Below are 18,088 nucleotides of genomic sequence, written 5' to 3'. Positions count from 1 at the left end.
AAAGAGCTGATCTAATCCTTCCTTCAGCTGAACAGCCTGAAGTTTTAACAAATTTCAGTCTTTGCCCTCTGGTGATGGAGAGTAATGAGGATGAAGCACCACTTAATAATTTTTCAAACCCTTTGAAGAATTATTAGGCTGTCCAGCATTTTAAGGCACCTCAAATAATGTGATGCTGTTACTTGCCAGTTTCTCAGTTCAGAAAGTGGGTACTTATTTGAGTTACTTGAGGGTATTTGAACCTGTTAAAAATTGCTTCTCTGCATTTTCCTTCAGAAGTAGACTCAAACTCCTGTTGTTATTTCAATTTGGTGTAAATCTTCTGTAATTTTAGGGCTGTTCTTTGGAAATAATCTACATCTTACAGCATGTGCTTAGGAAAGAGTTGTGACTGTAACACAGACAGTAAATTTAGACTCTCATTTCCATGGCTGTTTATTCACCTGATGTGTCAGAGCATCAGTACCTTCATTAGTCACATGAACTTCAGCAATTCAAATGATTCATGACAAAGAGTGAGTTTAAGCTTCCATTCAAACCCCTTGCATCTGCACATTTTGGCTGGGCTCAGTTGATGCATCCCTACTGGTGTATCACAATTAGGATATCAGGTTAGCCTTATTTAGACTTCTTTCAATGAAGAATTAAGCAGTGTGTGCAATCATGTTAATATTTTTCCTTTTTTTAATGCAATTCCCCTTTTCTTGGCCTAAAGGAGTTTTGTTTTGTGTCTTCCTGGCAGCAGTAAATTTGCAAAGCTTCCACTGACAGAACAGTGGCATTTTACCTGGTACTCCCCACAGGAGGCATTCCCAGGAAATAATTATATGGGAATAGAGACCTTTGTGGACTGGAGCCATAAAGGGTAGTGTGAAATTGGGCTAGCCAGTACCTGTCATGCTGATTCACTCTTCTCATTGTTTTCTTATACTTTTTTCATCTGCTTGTACTTTTTTCACTCTTAAAAGTGCATTCTTTGGGGAGGGACTGTCAGTCTGTTCTGCACAGGACCAGTTCTAACTTACTTTTCATGTAGACAGCAATATTTCTTTGTCATTGTTTATTAGAGCTTGGAGAGTTATGAATAACTTGCTGAGCTCAGAAATGAGATTTCATTGATTTCTCCCACTTTAAAAGGAAATCATACACACATGCACATGTCAAATTTGCTTTTTTTTTTTTTTTTGCCTCTATTAAAGTCAGGCTGGAATAGGTGTCCTTTCAGTGCTTAGGTAGTGTCCAGTACAGTGTGGCTCTTGTCCAAGCTTGGTCTCACTGGTATTTCAAGCCTGAAGGATGGAAGGCTACCCCAACTTCCCTGAAGAGAACATGTCAACAGCCTGGTAAAGTCAGAGGACTGCAAAGGAGCCAAAACAACTGGTAGGCCATGAAAAGAAAATTAATTTCATTTTACTTCTATTCATGAGGCACCTGGGAAACAGAAATACCCCTCACACTTAGGAGACTTGTAGATACTTTCTTTTACTAAAGTTGGGGTTCTATCCATAACATAAGAGTTCAAAACTAACACTAAAATTAAAATAATTGTTGAGAAAGCCAGTGTGCTGATTATGCTGAAAAGCTGACCATGTGAAAACACAGAGTGAGGACACCACAGCATCCTAAGCTTGTTCCCACAGTGCTACCCTGAAGGCAGAGTTTTCAGCCAGTCCATACATGGGAACCTGAGGAACCCAACACTGGAATGTTTCACTCAAGAGTTGTGTAATAGCATTCCAAACTCTGCATTTCACATCCACACCCTCTCCAGAGAGAAAAGAGCTGACATAGTGAGTCTAGGCCACTCCTCTGCAGTCTGCAAAGGAATAATGGCACTTCTGCTGTCACTTCTACTGTCCAGAAACAAAACTTCCCCATAAGGGAAGTGTGAAACTGGAGCTCTCCTCCAGGGACAGCAGGGAGGAAGGAGAGCAGGTGCATGGTGCAGTGACTGTACTCCCACTGGCATTCAGAAGCTCTGGAGGAACTGTGTCTGCTTGACTGTCCCAGACCTCCTTAATTTTGGCTGACCTTACACAAGGCACAATCCTGAGTCACAACTGAGACCCCTCAAACCCCCAGAGAACTCTGCTGCAGACAAACAGAGTTTGAAATCCTACTGCAGTTTGTCCTGATGTCAAAGTAATCTTTGTATCACAGCTCACTCCTTAAAAAGTGTTACTTTTATTGACAAGTCAGTGGTTGAAATGTAATAAATACTAAACCAACCTTATCCATCATACACAATGGATCAATTGGCTTTTTGGCTTCAGGAAATGTGTGAGCAAGTGACCACACCATTCACAGCTGTGCACACAAATCACCTGGATTGCAGTTCACAGTTTAAAGGATGTGATTACACATCACAGCTTAAATGAAACTGGTGGCTTATGAAACTTCATCATGGGATTTCAGATATATTGGCTTAGAAATCTTCCTTAACTTTTCCTGGTGTCGCAATGTACGGCCTTGTTTGTGGGCAAGGCCCATGGGAGGCAGATGGATCTGGAAAAGAAAATCCCACCAGTTAGGTGCATGTTGGGAAGAAAAATACAGACTAAGTTTCACTGAGTTTGAAATAATTTCTTCACACTTTGGAGAGGGTAACTCTATTGTCTCAAGCCAGGTTATTAGATTTCTAGGAGGAGCACTCTGAAGAGTGATTAGTGGTGTAACTTTCAGAACTAATTGGTGGTGTAACTATGACAGAACTAATTGTTCTGTTTATTAAAATCCCATATATTTTAGGCCTTAATAAAATCCTATATATGCAAGGCCTTAGTAACTTTGTTTTGCAGCTTGATATCACACAGCAATGACACCTGATGAAACAGGATTGCTGACAATGTTCCAGAACAGCATGAACTAGAAACCCTAAAAATTCTTGAGTAATGTCTTGAATCACTGTGTGATTTATTCATACCTACTTAACAAGTTACAAAATAACCCCAAACTGTATGTACTGAAAGGCTGCCTTTTTACTGTCATGATTATATATATATGGCACATTAAAATGCACACTCAATGTCATTGACTCCATAAGCAGAAGGAGCAATAGGTGACAGACTCTTCCTTTGATTGACAAAGCCTTTATATTTCATAAGACTGTTAGTGGGAATCATGCAGCTGTAGCCCTGAAATGACTGAAAAATGTAGGTGGCAGCAGTCAGGTGTTACTGTTGCTGAGGCTGTCATCCTGTAAGATGGGTGTTTAGGTGCAAATAGTAGTAAAAGCACTGACTAAAGAAGCAGTAGAGATTTCTAGAATCTGAAAAATAACAATCATCCAGTTTGTCTGAGAGAGCAGATCCTCTGGGATTTTGAAACCACTGCAGAGCACACATTTTAGGCCCATTTCTAGGAACATTGTTTGCCAGCTGTGCATTGCCATTCTGTATACTGAAACAGATGGTAACAGTGACCATAGTCTAGGCAAGCATCTGATAAAGATACAATTTAATTTGGACCATGACTGCCTTGATAAGGGAACTGTAGATGTGAAAATAAACTCATCAACAGGAGTAGAGAGGATGCCTCTATGGGAGACAGCATAAAGAATTACTGACAGAGGTAACTGGGCAGTGAGGAAACTGTACTGAATGGTGCACTAGAAAACTTTGCTGCAAATTCCAGCATTTCAGTAATCTTGGACATGTTCTTCAGAGGCAGCAACACAGAGAGGTATTTCATAAAACCTGATTTGTGACCAGGAGAACAGTTAACAGTAATATAGGCTATAAAAAATCATTGTACCTATGGCAAATGTAATTAGGTATTTTTATTCTCTCATTCCCTTCTATTATTTGATTCCATTACCATGTTTCTCTATATTCATTGGTTGGCTAAATATTCAGAGGCCTTGGGAGTTTAGTTTATGCAACTCCTTTTAGACTTTGACTCCTTATTTTGAGAAGAAATTCTCCAATTTACAGTGAAAGATAGAGAACATCTCAATGTACATTTGGCTCTGCTTTAGCATACATTTAAATGCCAGCTCATCTAAAAATGCAGTGCAGTGAGAGTGATGGAAACTGATGGTTTTGTTGCACAGGGAAAGCTCAGCAGGTATCAGTGAAGGCTTTGTGATTTATACTCACAGGTCTCGGGTAGGGGATGTTATAGTGAAGTCCAATTTCTATTCTTGCCTCACATTCTTCTATGCACTGCTTAATCAGCTTTGGATCTGTTACCTGGGATAATCAGACAAACAAGTGTTTTATAGGAGTACAGTAATTAGCAACTGGAAGCTCAAGTGTAAATGATGCCCAGCACGTGGCTTTCCTTAGCTTCTTTTGGCAAACTCAAGGACACAATGAATTGTATTTTTCACACCCATAAAAGGCATCATTGGTATTTTCCTGGACTCAGCAGTTCTGGGCTTGATGGTGCTGAATGTCAACGCCTAGAGGCTGTCAGGACTGAGGCTGCAGAAGGAGTTTTTTACCTAAACATGGTATTTTCTCTGTAAAAAGACAATAGAGATGTAAACTACCACTACATCTATGAAAAAACCACGCTCATCTGTTCATCACTCTGCAAGGTCACCAGGGAAGAAAGGCAATACACTGCTTGGTGTATATTCTGTTATCATCCTATCCAGAAACTCTCTTTGAAGTGAGAAATGTGGTGTGAATTATGACTTAAATTCATTTTTTTGATTTTGCATTACTTCAATTTAATCCCAGACCAATATGGGATATAAATAAGTGTTGTGATCTTGAATTACAAGAAGGGTCTTTGATTACCAAGGTTTGAAATTTCTTCCTTAAGAATAAAATTAAAGTGCTTCTTTTAAAAGAAGTGCCAGTAATTGCTGCTTTGAAAAGAAAAAAAAGAAGCTGCTGAGTTCTGTTTGCCATTGCATGGGTAATGATACACTTAGCTAACTTTGTAAAGATCAAAAGCTGCTTCAATTACACAAGCAGCATCTTTGGAATTTAATTTTTTCTTGGCACTTTTTTACTGAAAAAAGACCTTTTAGACTTCTACAGTAGTTAATGAAGGGCTGAAATAGTTTGAGTTTTCTCAGGGATGATATTTAAACTGTAACCCAAATGCACCAGCATTTAAGGTGAATGAAATTTTGGGAACTCAGCCCTTACACTCCTCTCTCAGCTGCCAACCACAGAGTGCAAAGAGCAGGACAAGAGTAAGTTGGCAATTCAGCACCATGAGGACACTCACATTTCTGTTTTTTTGGAATAATGTTCTGGCCTCGTTTCTGATGTACTCCTTCTCCCTCATGGTGTCCTCTGTGTGTCCTGATGCCGACTGCCAGGTTCTGGCTATTCGCAAAACCCTGCGGTAAAGGCCGAGAACTTCTCGTCGAGTTGCTGGGGTCATCTAGGAAGGCAAGACAAGACAAAGCCCCCAACATGTGCATGAACATCTAGGTTGCCAAAAGGCCTGGTTTGAAAAGGAAGTGAGTTTTTTGGGAGTTTGTGGTCAAACCAATCAGTGCTGAAATTTGAATATTTGGACATTTGTTCACGCTATTAAATTAATTTAAAAATATTTCTGCCATCCAAAGATATGCTGAGCTATATGAAAAAACCCTGAAATAGCTGTAAAGAATAATTAGCTGTGGAAAGTTGAAGACTCAGTCCAGCAAAGTATTTATGTAGATACTTAAATCTATCTCCATTCAAACAGCTTGAGCTTTTGCTCAAAGTTCAGCACTTGGTTTAGTGCTTTGCTGAATCAAGCCTGGTACAAGAATGCCTGGGTTCTGTTTCACTAATGTTTTGCAACAGACATTGGGCAAGTCACCGAAACTCTACACATCCCCCTTCCTGAGACACTGTTGTACCAATGCTGACCCTATCTTTGCAAATCTGTGAATGAAATACATGTTAAAACCACCACAATATTGCTGAAAACTTGTATAGGCTCCAGGGGCTGAGAGGCTTATTTGTGATACCATGGCAGTAATGATTCAGCTGGAGTTTGAAGTGATGAAAAGGTGATGAAAGCTATTTTATCTAAGCACTCAGGAGAGGCAGACTAACTGTGGATTTAGGAAACTCCTGAATGCCTTGATTTTCAGAGAGCTGTGAACCTGCTGAGCCCACTGAATCAGCCTCCAGGTGTGATAAGACTATTTGTCAGAAGAAGGAATGAAATCTTATTCTTGCTTCATGTAAATGAGTATTTTATCATGTAACTGGTTACACTATTTCATGACAGACCACAAATATCCCTGAGACAAATCCACTTCTGGATGACAGAATTTCAGTCATTAATTAAATTAACAGAAACAATGACTTGTGCTCAAGGGGCAGTGCAGCTGTGAGAGGTACCTCACTGTGCCAAAGGAAGGTGCAGCAGCACTGCCAAGTGAGTACATGGATGCAATGAGGGACAAGTGTCAGGAACAGGACATTATCTGACTATCAGGATCCATTTGCCAACCTGGAGCTCTAATTACTGTGTGTGAATCTACCCTGCAATCAGACCTGTGTGCTGGGAATGGACAGTCTGGAGCAGAGTAACTGAGCCAGCCTGACCTTCCCCCTGGAGGTAGCACACTCTTGGCCATGAGGAAAAGTGCTTCCTAATGCAGCACCCAGAATTTGGCAGTGTGCTCAAATCCCTGCAGTCTGTGGCAATTCCTGGGATTCTGGGTTGTAAAAGAGGGGCTAAAGCCAAAGGCTTCTCAGGCTGTTCTTGAGCTCCAGCACAGTGGCTGACCAGAACCAGCTCCTGTGGCTCCTGACCCTCTTTCCCTCACCAAAGCTGGAATTACAGATGCTAACCTGAACACAGGATTTGGCTCGTGGTTCTTTTTCATAAAAAATCCTGAACTGTAAATTCCTAGCCTTATCTTAACTGTTGCTGTCATCTAAAGACCTTTCATCATTTCAAGACCTATTTTTCTCTGATTCCTAAGAGTGAATATTTTTGTTTTGCTCTTTGTATTTTAGCATGTTTAACCAATCATACATTTTCCCCCCAGATATAAAATTATTCTTCCTACACAGAAGACAGTACTTCCAGTAAATGTTTATAGTATTTCTAGGAAATGAATTCCACAATAATATAACTAGGTAGTCCCAGCTCATCAAACAGTTTGGAGTAAGTGCTTCACTTTATCCACTCTAGAGCTCCATTTCAGGCAGTGAAATCAGTCAGACACAAAGGCACAGATGTACCTGTATCTGAAAAATCACTGCTTCCCCCTGCTAGGTGCATATTTTGTACAAAAATAAAACAGTTCAGTTACAAGGGTTAACTTAGCACAAGCAGAGTCCCAAATCCCGTTCTCACCTAGAGCCTCTCCTGACTTCCCTCCTCTGCTTTTATCTGAAGGTGTCACCTCTGAGAAGCTGAAAACAGGTTAGGTTTTCATGTAATCCATAGAGAAAATAAAAGGAACAATGCTGGGGGTAAAAATGTTTAAAATGAAGGTTTCAATTCTGATCTATGCATCAGACAATCTCCAAAGTGACAGCTTGGGACAGCACATGCCCTTTGTTCAGAGCTGACTACATCTGCTGCCCTTGGGTTTTAGACATTCTTGAATCTGTTCAGAAAGATTTTATTGAAAAGTCTAGAACCAACAATTATTTTCCCCACTAGCTGCTCCCCCTCCCCCACCTACAACTCACTCTTTTCTTCTTTACTCCTCTGTGGTGGAATTGCTACAGAACTGTGGAGCCCCTCATCATGGGCTGCCCTTCTGCATTCTTGCTCTCCTTCCCACATAGGCTGGATGATGTAAAAGACAGTAAGCAGCCACTCATCTCTACTCAGCAACCAGCTGCTCCCAGGGCTCATTTAGTCAACAATTATCATTATAGACCTGCTCATAGGCCATTTCTGCAAAGATACATAAATGAAGGTATGAGGAGCCCTTTGCAGATTGAGGACTTCTGTCTATGATAGGAGAGGATGAGAGCAAATAAGACAAAATTCAAAGCCTGGGTCAGATTCTGATCTGAGTGGGAGTATAAATAGGGAGTAATTCCACTGAGAGCAAAATTACTTCCAACTTAAAATGTTGTAAATGAGATTGGAATTTTTCCTTTGGTATAAACAGTGCCCACACTGACAGAAATGTAAGTGATGGTACAAGTCATGTATCGGGTGCAATTTCATCAAGTGACACCACTTGTATTAGTTTTGTGGGTGTGCAAAATGATTCTGAGTGGGATAGAAAGGAAGATAAGGGAGGCTTTCATGTCCTTGTACTTACTCATCTTTCAACTTACATCTTTGGCATTTAAATCATAATTATATTTCACATCTCTGGAATGCTAAGTGGATGTTACACCACTTTCCCACTAACACCCATCTTGTGGTAGTCACACCCATTGTTTAACTTCTACCACCCTTCATTTTACTGCAGCGTGCAGCCCACAGAGGTTAACCACAGGCGTTTCTGGCAGAAAGCACAGGGCTATTGTATTAGCTGAGCAAATTTCGGCTGTTCACTGCCACAAAGCAAACCGGGAGAGCTCAGAGGGAGCTGTGCCAGTGGGGAACAGAGGAGGTCGCAGTTGGGACCCAGTGCTGCAATCTGGGCTCTGGAGGGAGCCAAGCGCTGCCTCCCGGAGGAGCCCTGCTGGGTGTGAGCAGAGCCGGTCCCAAACACCCCCCCTTATCAATCAGGCACCTGAAACCTCCCATTGCACCCAAACTCCAAAGGAGGGGGACAGAGGAGGTCGCAGTTGGGACCCAGTGCTGGAATTTGGGCTCTGAAGGGAGCCAAGCCAGAGGAGCCCCGCTGGGTGTGGGCAGAGCCGGCAGCGCGGGGCTCCGACCCTCCCCTGGTCCCACACACCCCCTTATCAATCGGGCACCTGAAACCTCCCATGGTACCCAAACTCCAAAGGAGATCTGAGCGCTTAATGGCTTACTGCATGGTGAACGTGCAAACTTTATCACTGTTAATTAAAACAAATAGTCCCTTAGACTATAAACATAGACTATTTTCTTTCAGGAAACAATCTAACAATCCTTTGGATTGTTAGATGCTTGACCCAAAAGTTCAGTAATCTGAATAATCAATGAAACACCAGTGTTATTGTGCTGTTTGCAGGCTTGTCTAGAATTTAAACTAAAAGTTCATATAAAAATAATAAAAGGAATCTGCCAAGTGCACTATGCAATGGCCCCAAGAGTGCAGTGTCAGAGCACAGCCAGGACAGCAGACAGGCTGCACCAGGACTGACTGCAGATCCAGGAGCAGCTGAACCTCAGCTGCTGCCCAGCAGGGATGCTTGCCTGGGAACACGTGTCCAGCACCCTCCTCCTCTGCACAGCTCCTTTGGTGAAGTTGTAAGTCTATTTTATTTCATCCTGTCTTCTCAAATCAAGCATTAGCTACTCATTTTAAGTATAAAGTCTGCCAGCAATGAGTACATAGAGGATTTTAGGAAATAAAGGTTGAAAGGAAGAGCCCATGGGGAAAAAGGGTATTTTAAAACAATTGATCTCTTCTTTCACACCCCAGCTAACTGGGGCACATGTTAGTAAAACACACCTAGTGCTGGTGCTGAAACTGGGTTTGCTCAGGGGAGGTGGGGAACAAAACCCTGCATGAAATAATTTGAAAAGGCAGCTTTGAGCTTCTCAGATGTAAAATGTTTTATTTAGCAGCAACACAACTTCTATTTGACAACTGGTTTGCTACTGGCAAGGAGTCTGAAGACACAGTGACAAAGTGCTGGGCTGACTGCCTTCCAAATGAAGCTGTGCACACATCCCTGTTACTGAAGTAAATGATGCCATTCAAGACCCTGGTGTATCAACACTGTAGTAGGGAACAGCCCCATGTTCATACCATGTGCCCACAATCCAGCCTGTATGCCAATCTACAGCTCCTATTTTCAAATGCCCTCTCTGGCTAATGTTTATTTAAAGATACCCAGAAAAATTCACATATCTGGGGATTTTTAAAGGAGTTAAATGATTCCACTTAGCTAAAAAGTGACCTGCAGTCTCTCTCCTGCTGCTAATGCAGCAGATAATCAATCATTCCTTTCAGAGCTCTCCACAGCACAGGGGTCAGTAATCCATATTCATCTTTCATGCAAGTCTGCCACAATGAGTCTGTGGCTCCTCAGGCAGCAGTGTGCTTGGGCTGTCATTTCCTTGAGGGACAACAACTGAGACAATGAGTTCCTGTGGCACAGGGGGCAGAGAAGGGGTCACAGGTTCCTGTGATAGCTGGATAAGTCACATGCCTTCCAGCAATATTAAGTTTCAAAATCTAGTTTCCACAGAAGTAATTTTGTCTTCTTTTACTGAAATCAATGACTCAGTGGCCTGTGACAATACCCTGCAAACGCTGACCACACATGGCTGCAGCATGTACTGGCAAAATGAAAATTTCATTTGATTTTCATCATTCTTGATTGAACATTCATAACTTTTTTTTAAAGATTCAGACAAAACCAAATCCTAGCAAAACCTCAATCACAGCTGAAGTATTCCATCTCCACGTGGTGAAAAATGATTAGAATGAAAGATCATGTTCTTCCATGATGGTGTTACATCCTCATTTCTGCCAGTGACACAAGCCTGCAAATTTCCAGACATTCCCATCAATTTGACTCAAAGATTTATTTCTCACTCTTTCCAACTACACTTGCAATCATAAATATATGCAGATTTGATAAAAAAGAATGAAGTTACTGAACCAAGATATTCTGTAATGGTATCTAAAAGCAGGGTGACTTTCACAGGGTTTAGGATTTTCTCATGCCAGTGTCTTTCTGCTGGCAAACTGAAGTGATCTGAAACCCTGATCAACACCTCTGAACCAGACTCCCTAAGTCATTGTACTCACATTGTTCATCAGCTGGGATGGGAACTCTGCTGTTCTATCTGCGCCTCAGATTTCTGACTGAACTCGGATCTCTTTTAAGCTTGCTTTTGCATATGGAGCAGTCTTTTGATCAGAAAAAGCAAACTGCATGCAAAGAGAATATAATTAAATAGTAAAAGCAAGGACATGGATTTTATCACTGTTTCCTATGTCAGTTCAAATAAGCCAATTTGCACAAAATTAAGGTTCTACAAAATTTTTTTCACTTGAATAAATGAAGGTGGAAACCCTTAACTAGTTGCTTTTGATCACTGGGTTTTCATTCTCTTAGTGTGAGGTGGTTGAGGCATTGTCTGGTTTTAGTAGGACATACAGACTTGCCCTGGGAGTGCCTCCTGTGCTGCAGGAGCCTCAGGAAGAACAGAAACGCTCACTTAGACTGTGGGAAGGGGGAAGGGAAACGAAAAAAGTTGCTTTACTTATTTCTGAGCTTTCTCATGAAAAGCACACAGTGTCCAGGCAAACTCTAAAGCAATATGAACTTGTCTCCAGTCCTGTCCAACTCTGTTGTTCATGCTTTCATACCATTTTCTTCTCCTATGTGTTTAGTTCTCTATTACTTCCAAGCAGAGAAAGATTTTAATGCAGAATGAGAAATTTAGCAGAGAAAATGAATTCTCAGCTATCCTTGGATGGCTTTGCTTATATAATATAGAAGCATACAGAAATGTAACAACATAGACACAAGCTGCAGTATAGATTTATGCACCTTATTCATACCTTGGCTTCCAGCCAAATGCAACTGAATGCCCGAATAGAAATATTTCCCAGCATTGGAAACGCTCCCAAGCTCAAGAACAGGTATAAATATTAATGCTAGCAGAGACAAAATCCTCCCTGACCCTTTTCGTGCTTAATTCTGAGGGTCACTCAATGAAACTCATTGATAGACACGATTTTTAGTTGCTATTTGAGAACCACAGCACGGCTGTGGGCATGGAGGGCTGTGAATCAGGCGAGTTATTAAAGAGCTCTGAGCCCACCAAGTGCAGTGTGTGACCAAACACCACCATGCCAACCAGGGCACATCCAGGCTTTCCTTAACACTCCAGCACCAAAGTGGGCAGCCCATTCCCACCTCTAATCACCCTTTCTGTGATAGTCTTCCTCATGTCCAAACTAAACCACTGGTGCAGCTTAAGACGCTGCCTTCTCCTCCTGAGGGTCAGGGAGCACTGTGGGCACACAGCGCTGTGGGCATTGAGTGCTGTGGGTCATAGAGCACTGAGGGCACTGAGCCCTGTGGGCACAGACTGCTGTGGGTCACACAGATGAAGGCTGAGGGCACCAAGGCCTGTGGACATTGAGCACTGTGGGCATTGGGGGCTTGGAGTGCTGTGGGTCAAAGACTGCTCTGGGTCAATGAGCACTGTGGCTCACATCACGGACTGCTGTGGGTCATTGAGCCCTGTGGGTCCCAAACTGCTGTGGGTCACTGAGTGCTGTGGGTCAATGACCCCTGTGGTTCACTGAGCACTGTGGGCCAGTGAGCCCTGTGGGTCACAGACCACTGCAGGTCACAGACCACTGTAGGTCAATGATCCCTGTGGGTCACAGACCGCTGTGGGTCATTAAACCGTGCACACACCGGGCGCCCCCACAGCCGCTGCCACTGTCAAGATGGCGCTGCCGCTCCCCACGGCCTGGAACCGCGCGGCCACCGGGGGGCGCTGCGGGTGTGCAGGGCGTCCTTGCGCCCCCTGGCGGCCGGGGCGGCCTTGCCCCCGCAGTCCGGGGGAACCAACGCGCAAAGCAGAGGGGGGGGTCGGCCCACCGCACGCGCCTCCGGCCTTTCCCCTCCCTCTGCCCTCCCCGCGTGTACGTCCGCCTTCCCCCCCGTCCCCGCTTTACCTTGGTGCAGTCGTGCCGCGGCCCCGCCCCGCCGGGTGCCCCCGCTCCGGTGGGCGCGGGAGGCGCGAGCCGCCGCCTTCCCTGCCCTGCCCTCACCGCGCGTGCGGCGCCGCGCGCCCCGCCCCTCGCGCGCCACGTCACGGCACGTCACAGCGCGTCCGCCAGCTGAGCGCTCGCCCGGAAGTGATGCGGTGGAGGCAGAGCCGCTGGGCGCCGCGGAGGTGAGTGAATTGGACCGGAGCTCTTCCCGTCCGCCCGGGCTGCGGGGGAGCGCCGGGGGCGCCGCGGGGCTCGGCCGGGCTCGGCCCGGCCCGGGAGACGCCGCGGGCGGCGGGGCTCGTCCGTGCCCGCCGCGGCCGGTTGTGCTCGGGGGACCCCGCGCCGCCGCCCCCTCACGGCAGGGCCCCCCGAGGCGCAGCCCCGTAGCGCGGGGACAGCCCGCGGGAGCGGCCGCACGGGCGCTGCGCCGGTGCCGCGGGCGGGGCGGTCCCGGCGGGCGCTGCTCCGGGCGGTGCCGCTGGGTCCGTGCCCCGGGCCGTGCCCACCCGCGCTCATCGCCGTGCCCCGAGCGGCGCTGCCGCCTCCCCCCGGGCTTGGCCTCTCCGGGGTTTTTCCGTTCTGTGTCCGCCGCCTGCGGGCTCCCAGAGCGTCCCCGCCATGGTCGGTGCGGGCGGCCCCGCAGCCCCCGGGCCGGGCAGAGCCGCTGCTTTGTTCGGGTGCGCTCCTGCCCAGCCTTCTCACGTGCCGCGCCACAACGTGAATGTTCGCCGTGTTTTCAGGAGAAAACAGAGAAATAAACTGTACAGCGATTTATTTCCTAGGCAGTTCTCGCCATCTGAACGTGCCCCCTTTGCACAGCCGCTTCTTTTTCCTGCTTCAGCTCTCCCTCCCTCGCCTGAGCTGGTGTTTACCCTTCCTGTGCAAGCTGCAATCTGCATTAATCACTCTCTGGGGCTGTGGTGGTACTAATAAGCTACTCATAACAACTTAAATTATAACTTGCATAATCAGTGTTTTGAGCAGATATTGGTTGGAAGAATATGCCTGTCCTATCAGTGCTGTGGTTGCTGGAAAGAATCATTGATTATCTTCTAAATAGTTAACACTGCTGATATGCTGCCCTTCAAAATGTTACATTGATAACTGAGCAGGCCGATGCCAAGTGTCAGAACACAGCATCGATCCAGAGCTGGTAACTTTTTTTGAATGACAGTGTCTGTCACATAATTTAAAGGGGTAATGAGTTAAGTGCTCTGAAAAGAAGGGGGGCATGGCTGTACAAACAGAAAGCACAGAGCTGCTCTACCTTTTTGAAAATCACAGACCTCACTGGCATGGTGTGTATGTTTTTTGAGAGAACTTTTGAGCAAAAACATTATCTAAACAAATTCTTTCGTGTTTAAAAACCTCTTTGTTAAACAGTTTATGTGTAGCTACAGTACTAGTGCTTTATTTGGGCTACAGCAATAGGAGGAGAAAGTGTCTGAGTACTTGTTTCCCTTGCCTGTATCTGAGCACTGCTGCGTGTTTCCCTGGTGAAAGATAATCCTCAGAACAGGAAACACAGTCCCTTAGTTAGGATTGCATGTGAAAGTAAAGAGATCTCACCCCCCATGTCCTTGTCAGTGCTGTAGTCTGTCCTCAGTCTCCCCCGCACAGGTGTGTCGTGGTGGTTGTGGAAAACATTCCCTTGTACATGACAGGCAGCTCACAGTCTAAAGCAAAGCTGTTCTGCACATCAGCAGAAAAAGGAGAGCTTGTGATCTGTGTTGAATTAGTTCAGATTAGCAAAGTGCAACTGACTTTACAAACTTAACTGCCAATACCAGCTCTGGTAATGATTTTTAAAACTGATTATTTCCTAATAGCAAGTTGTATGTAGGCATGAATACTGTAATTCTGTAAAAAAAAAAAAAAAAGTAACACAACTAATAGCCGAATAGCAGGGGAACTGCAGCTTTGGTACTACTTGGCTGCTTTCTTTGTGAGACTGACAGCCTCCAGTATGAGCTCCAATCAGCTCATAAAATCAGGATCTTCAAGGTACCTTTTCTGCCCAGATTCTTGCTTTATTTTGAAGTTGAATGTTGTGTTCATAGCAAATTCTCAGTGATTTGTGTCAGTAGTTCTTATAATTTGTTGCTCTTGGAAATTTGTTAATAATTATATCTTGCTTCCATTTAGCATGAATTGTGTTGGGAAAAGACAATCACATGAAGGAGTGGCTTTGAGAGAAAACTAAGAACAGCTCTTTTGGAAGACCCTTATTGAAATTAATTGAAGAAATATATTGAGCAAGTAGGGCTGCCAGACAGTGTGACAGACTTCTAAAATGTGTTCTGACAAATTTGTATGTGGATAAGGAAGAGGCTTGGTTCTGCTGTGTGCTTTGGTTGAGCTTAAGGAACAGGAAGAAATCCTCAGTGTTGGGTGTGTGTATGAGGGCAGTGGGGTGCAGAGTAGATGGCAGGGGGATGGAGGAAGAAGGAACAGACTTGGCTTCTACACTTGCATTTCCTCATGGCACAAAGGAATGCACAGAGTTTGGATGCAGAGATGCACGGCTGCAGGTCAGGAGGAGTGAGAGTGCCCCAGCACTGCTCACATCTGCCCCACACTGAAGCACTTGGATTTCTTTACTGGTGCCAGGGAAATGTTGGCAAATTTAATTTAGAGCCTCTGAACACTATAAAATCCATCATGATGGGGTTTTGGCAGTTTGTAAGAGCTTGCAAATTGCAGAAACAATGTTATTGTTCCATTAGGCACTTGGGTCTGTACGTGAATGTAACAGGAAAACTCTGCTCTGAGTAAGAAGAGATTATAAAAATAGAAGCATGGGGTATTAGAAAAACAGTCCTTTCTTTCATCCTCAAAACTACAGAAGGAGCTGAATATTGGTAGCCAGAATTCTTGGAAGGCTGAGAGAGCAATCTGTAACACTCGAGGGACTTGGTAGTCACAGGAAGATAAGGGGGAACCCCCTTAACAGTTTCATCAGAATTCCCTGCCTGGCTCCTTCTCTTTGGCTGCTTCTCCCTAGGGGTCTGCATCTTATCTCACTGCCTTCCTTTCCTCTATTTGCCTCTGACTAATGGGCTTTGTCTGCTGGTTACTGGAAGTCTAATAAGTTCTTTTGTCTCTTAACCCTTCCTCCTTTTTAAAAATACTAGATTAATGGCTGTAATGTTTTGCAGACTATCTGCATTGGTGACAAGGATTAATTGTGTGCTTGACTCTTAAGTTACCCAGCAGTAATGGCATAGTAACTCGACTTGAAACAATGGTAATTTCATGGCAAATGTTCAAGGCAAACGTTGCCTTCTGGTAAAGTGCCAACTGCAATTTACCCCCTGTAAACATGTGACACAAGTAAACTGGCTGTGCAGATTTTCTCAGTGTCTTCTGTACAGTAAGTTGTCTTTTGAAACACTCAGAGATCTCTCTTGTCTCCTCCCCCCCTTTCTTTTGACTCTCCCTTGAGTCAGGTAATTACAGATCTGGGCTGAAACCTTCCCAGGGAGGGATCAGGAAAGCCAGGACTTGCAGACCTGCTCCATTGCTCACTGGCACCTTGGCTTCCCCTTCTCTGGGAGGGTTTGGGATGCACTGGGCTCTGGGTGAGTGAGCTGGAGAGCCAAGGGCAGCTCTGATTGCCCCTGCACTAGTGCCAGTGCTCTCTGTGGTGATCATGTGTGGCTTTGGTGTGATGGTGTGGTGATGTGTTCATATTCTGATCTCAGTGCTCACCATAACAGGGCAAATAAGGAATCAAAGCCTCTTGCCTAAAAGATAATCTGAGACCTGACCCATTTAGGTCTCCATTTTATCCATGTGTCTTGGGGAGCTCTCTGGTCCAATGATCTGCCTCTAAAGGAAGCAGAAAATCTGGATTTTAGTTAAAGGTTATTTCTTTGCAATATTTTGCTGTCAGAAGAATGACAGTTAGGGGACTACTTAGATGTAAGTATTAAAGAAATCTTTCACAGAAGTAGGAATACTGTAGAGAAACCAGCAAAAGCATAGGTGGTGAGACAGGATTCCAGTAAAGAGAGTAAGCTAGTGTAATCTTCTAGTATCTCAGAAAGAATAGTTATAAATGCTGTTCTGTCTACAGCATCTGTTTTGTGAAAGACAAAACTTACTTTGCAAAATGTGAGAATGCTGTTCCTGACCTCCTGTCACAGTTTGTTATTCCCACAAAGTCAGACTGCCAGAGACAGTATGACAGTCATAGTTGTTTGTTGTCTCACTTTTCCTGTTTAGTGAACAGAAGTGGGTTTTTTTTAACCAAAAGGATTATGTGCTCCTGAAATACACCAGTCTTATTTTTGCATCCATGTAGTAGCAGAAAGTGACAGTTTTTAGTTCTTTCTTTGCATTTTATTTTGTGTGTGATGCTTCTTCTCCTGCAACTTTGGAATTTGTAATGCAGTCAGACTTATCCTTTTGTTTTAAAATTGAAAGGGAGGGAGAAAATCATCTTAGCACCTATGATTATGGGAGGCACATGTAGCTTAGTAATAGACTCCCAAACACAAATGTCCTAGCTCTTGGATTTGGTCATGTGCTGACTGTTCAATATTTTCATTGCCAATGAATCTGTACAGAAAGCCTTGAGTATTCTGGGTCAGCAATAAATGGGTGGCTGGAGTGCCAAAGGTCTGATGTGTTTATTCCAGCTTCCAGCAGTTACCTGTGCTTGGAGTTAGTGATTATAGATACAGTATAGATGCCTACACACCTGGTCTCTTGTGGGCACAGGATGTCAAGAGAAATCAAGAATATGTGAAAACTTATCAAAAACAAGCGTGTGTTGGTTGAAGCTGCCACCAAATTTCTCAAGGAGAGGTGAGAGTCTTTGTTACAACTGCTGACCAAATTTGAGTGCTCAGAGGAGCTCCTTTGAGGCTACTGATACAGTCAGCATCAAAATACTGCAGCATCCTTAGTACAGTGGGAAATGTTGATGTTCACTGAAATAGGGAAGTTGCAAATCAAATCAGGAGAGAGAATTAGGGTTCTGCAGGTGGCTGTGTGTATTTTCTGCTTTAGAAAGTGCAGTTTAAAAATCCAAGCATATGCTCTTAAGGCACTTTCATATGTCAGTGCTTTCACTTAGAACAATTTGTTGTACATAACTTAGATATGATTCCAGTATTTCTGTGGTCAGCTGGTACTGAAGTTCCTACACAACTGTGTGCAATGAGTGATTCTTTTGGCTGGCAGCCTGTAAACTGTGTTACTCTCCCTGAGACACCAGTGGGCCTTCTGTAAATTCCTTATGAGCATCTGCTGCCAGCAGGGATCTTATGAGGTGGTCTGGTTCTTGTCTTCAGACTTGTCCCTGCAGTGTTAGGTGCTGTGTGGGTCACTGCTCTCACTGCTGCTTTCTGCTGGAGAAGG

The 18,088-nt window shown here is 44.3% G+C and overlaps 1 protein-coding gene across 1 annotated transcript; it reads right to left on the bottom strand.

The window, feature by feature from the left end:
• Window positions 1-410: 410 nt before the first annotated feature.
• On the bottom strand, window positions 411-12,801 carry LYRM1 (LYR motif containing 1). The gene is made up of 4 exons (XM_058816056.1): window positions 12,683-12,801; window positions 5,185-5,343; window positions 4,098-4,190; window positions 411-2,505 (listed from the first exon to the last, which is right to left on the bottom strand). Exons 2-4 carry the CDS (start codon window positions 5,341-5,343, stop codon window positions 2,389-2,391), a joined length of 369 nt encoding a protein of 122 aa, XP_058672039.1. The 5' UTR covers window positions 12,683-12,801; the 3' UTR covers window positions 411-2,388.
• Window positions 12,802-18,088: the final 5,287 nt, after the last annotated feature.

Source organism: Ammospiza caudacuta, chromosome 17 (assembly GCF_027887145.1).
Source record: "Ammospiza caudacuta isolate bAmmCau1 chromosome 17, bAmmCau1.pri, whole genome shotgun sequence".
NCBI lineage: Eukaryota > Metazoa > Chordata > Aves > Passeriformes > Passerellidae > Ammospiza > Ammospiza caudacuta.
Note: the sequence above shows the minus strand (reverse complement) of the source record. Positions and strands in the feature narration are given on the sequence as shown.

Bases quoted from the DNA above. Each gene is read 5' to 3' on its own strand.
- LYRM1 (XM_058816056.1), bottom strand. From the start codon at position 5,343: ATGACCCCAGCAACTCGACGAGAAGTTCTCGGCCTTTACCGCAGGGTT. The intron at 4,191-5,184 runs GTGAGTGTCCTC...TGATTATCCCAG, and splicing joins TATTCCAAAAAAACAGAAAT to GTAACAGATCCAAAGCTGAT. The intron at 2,506-4,097 runs GTGAGTATAAAT...TTTCTTTTCCAG, and splicing joins ACATCCCCTACCCGAGACCT to ATCCATCTGCCTCCCATGGG.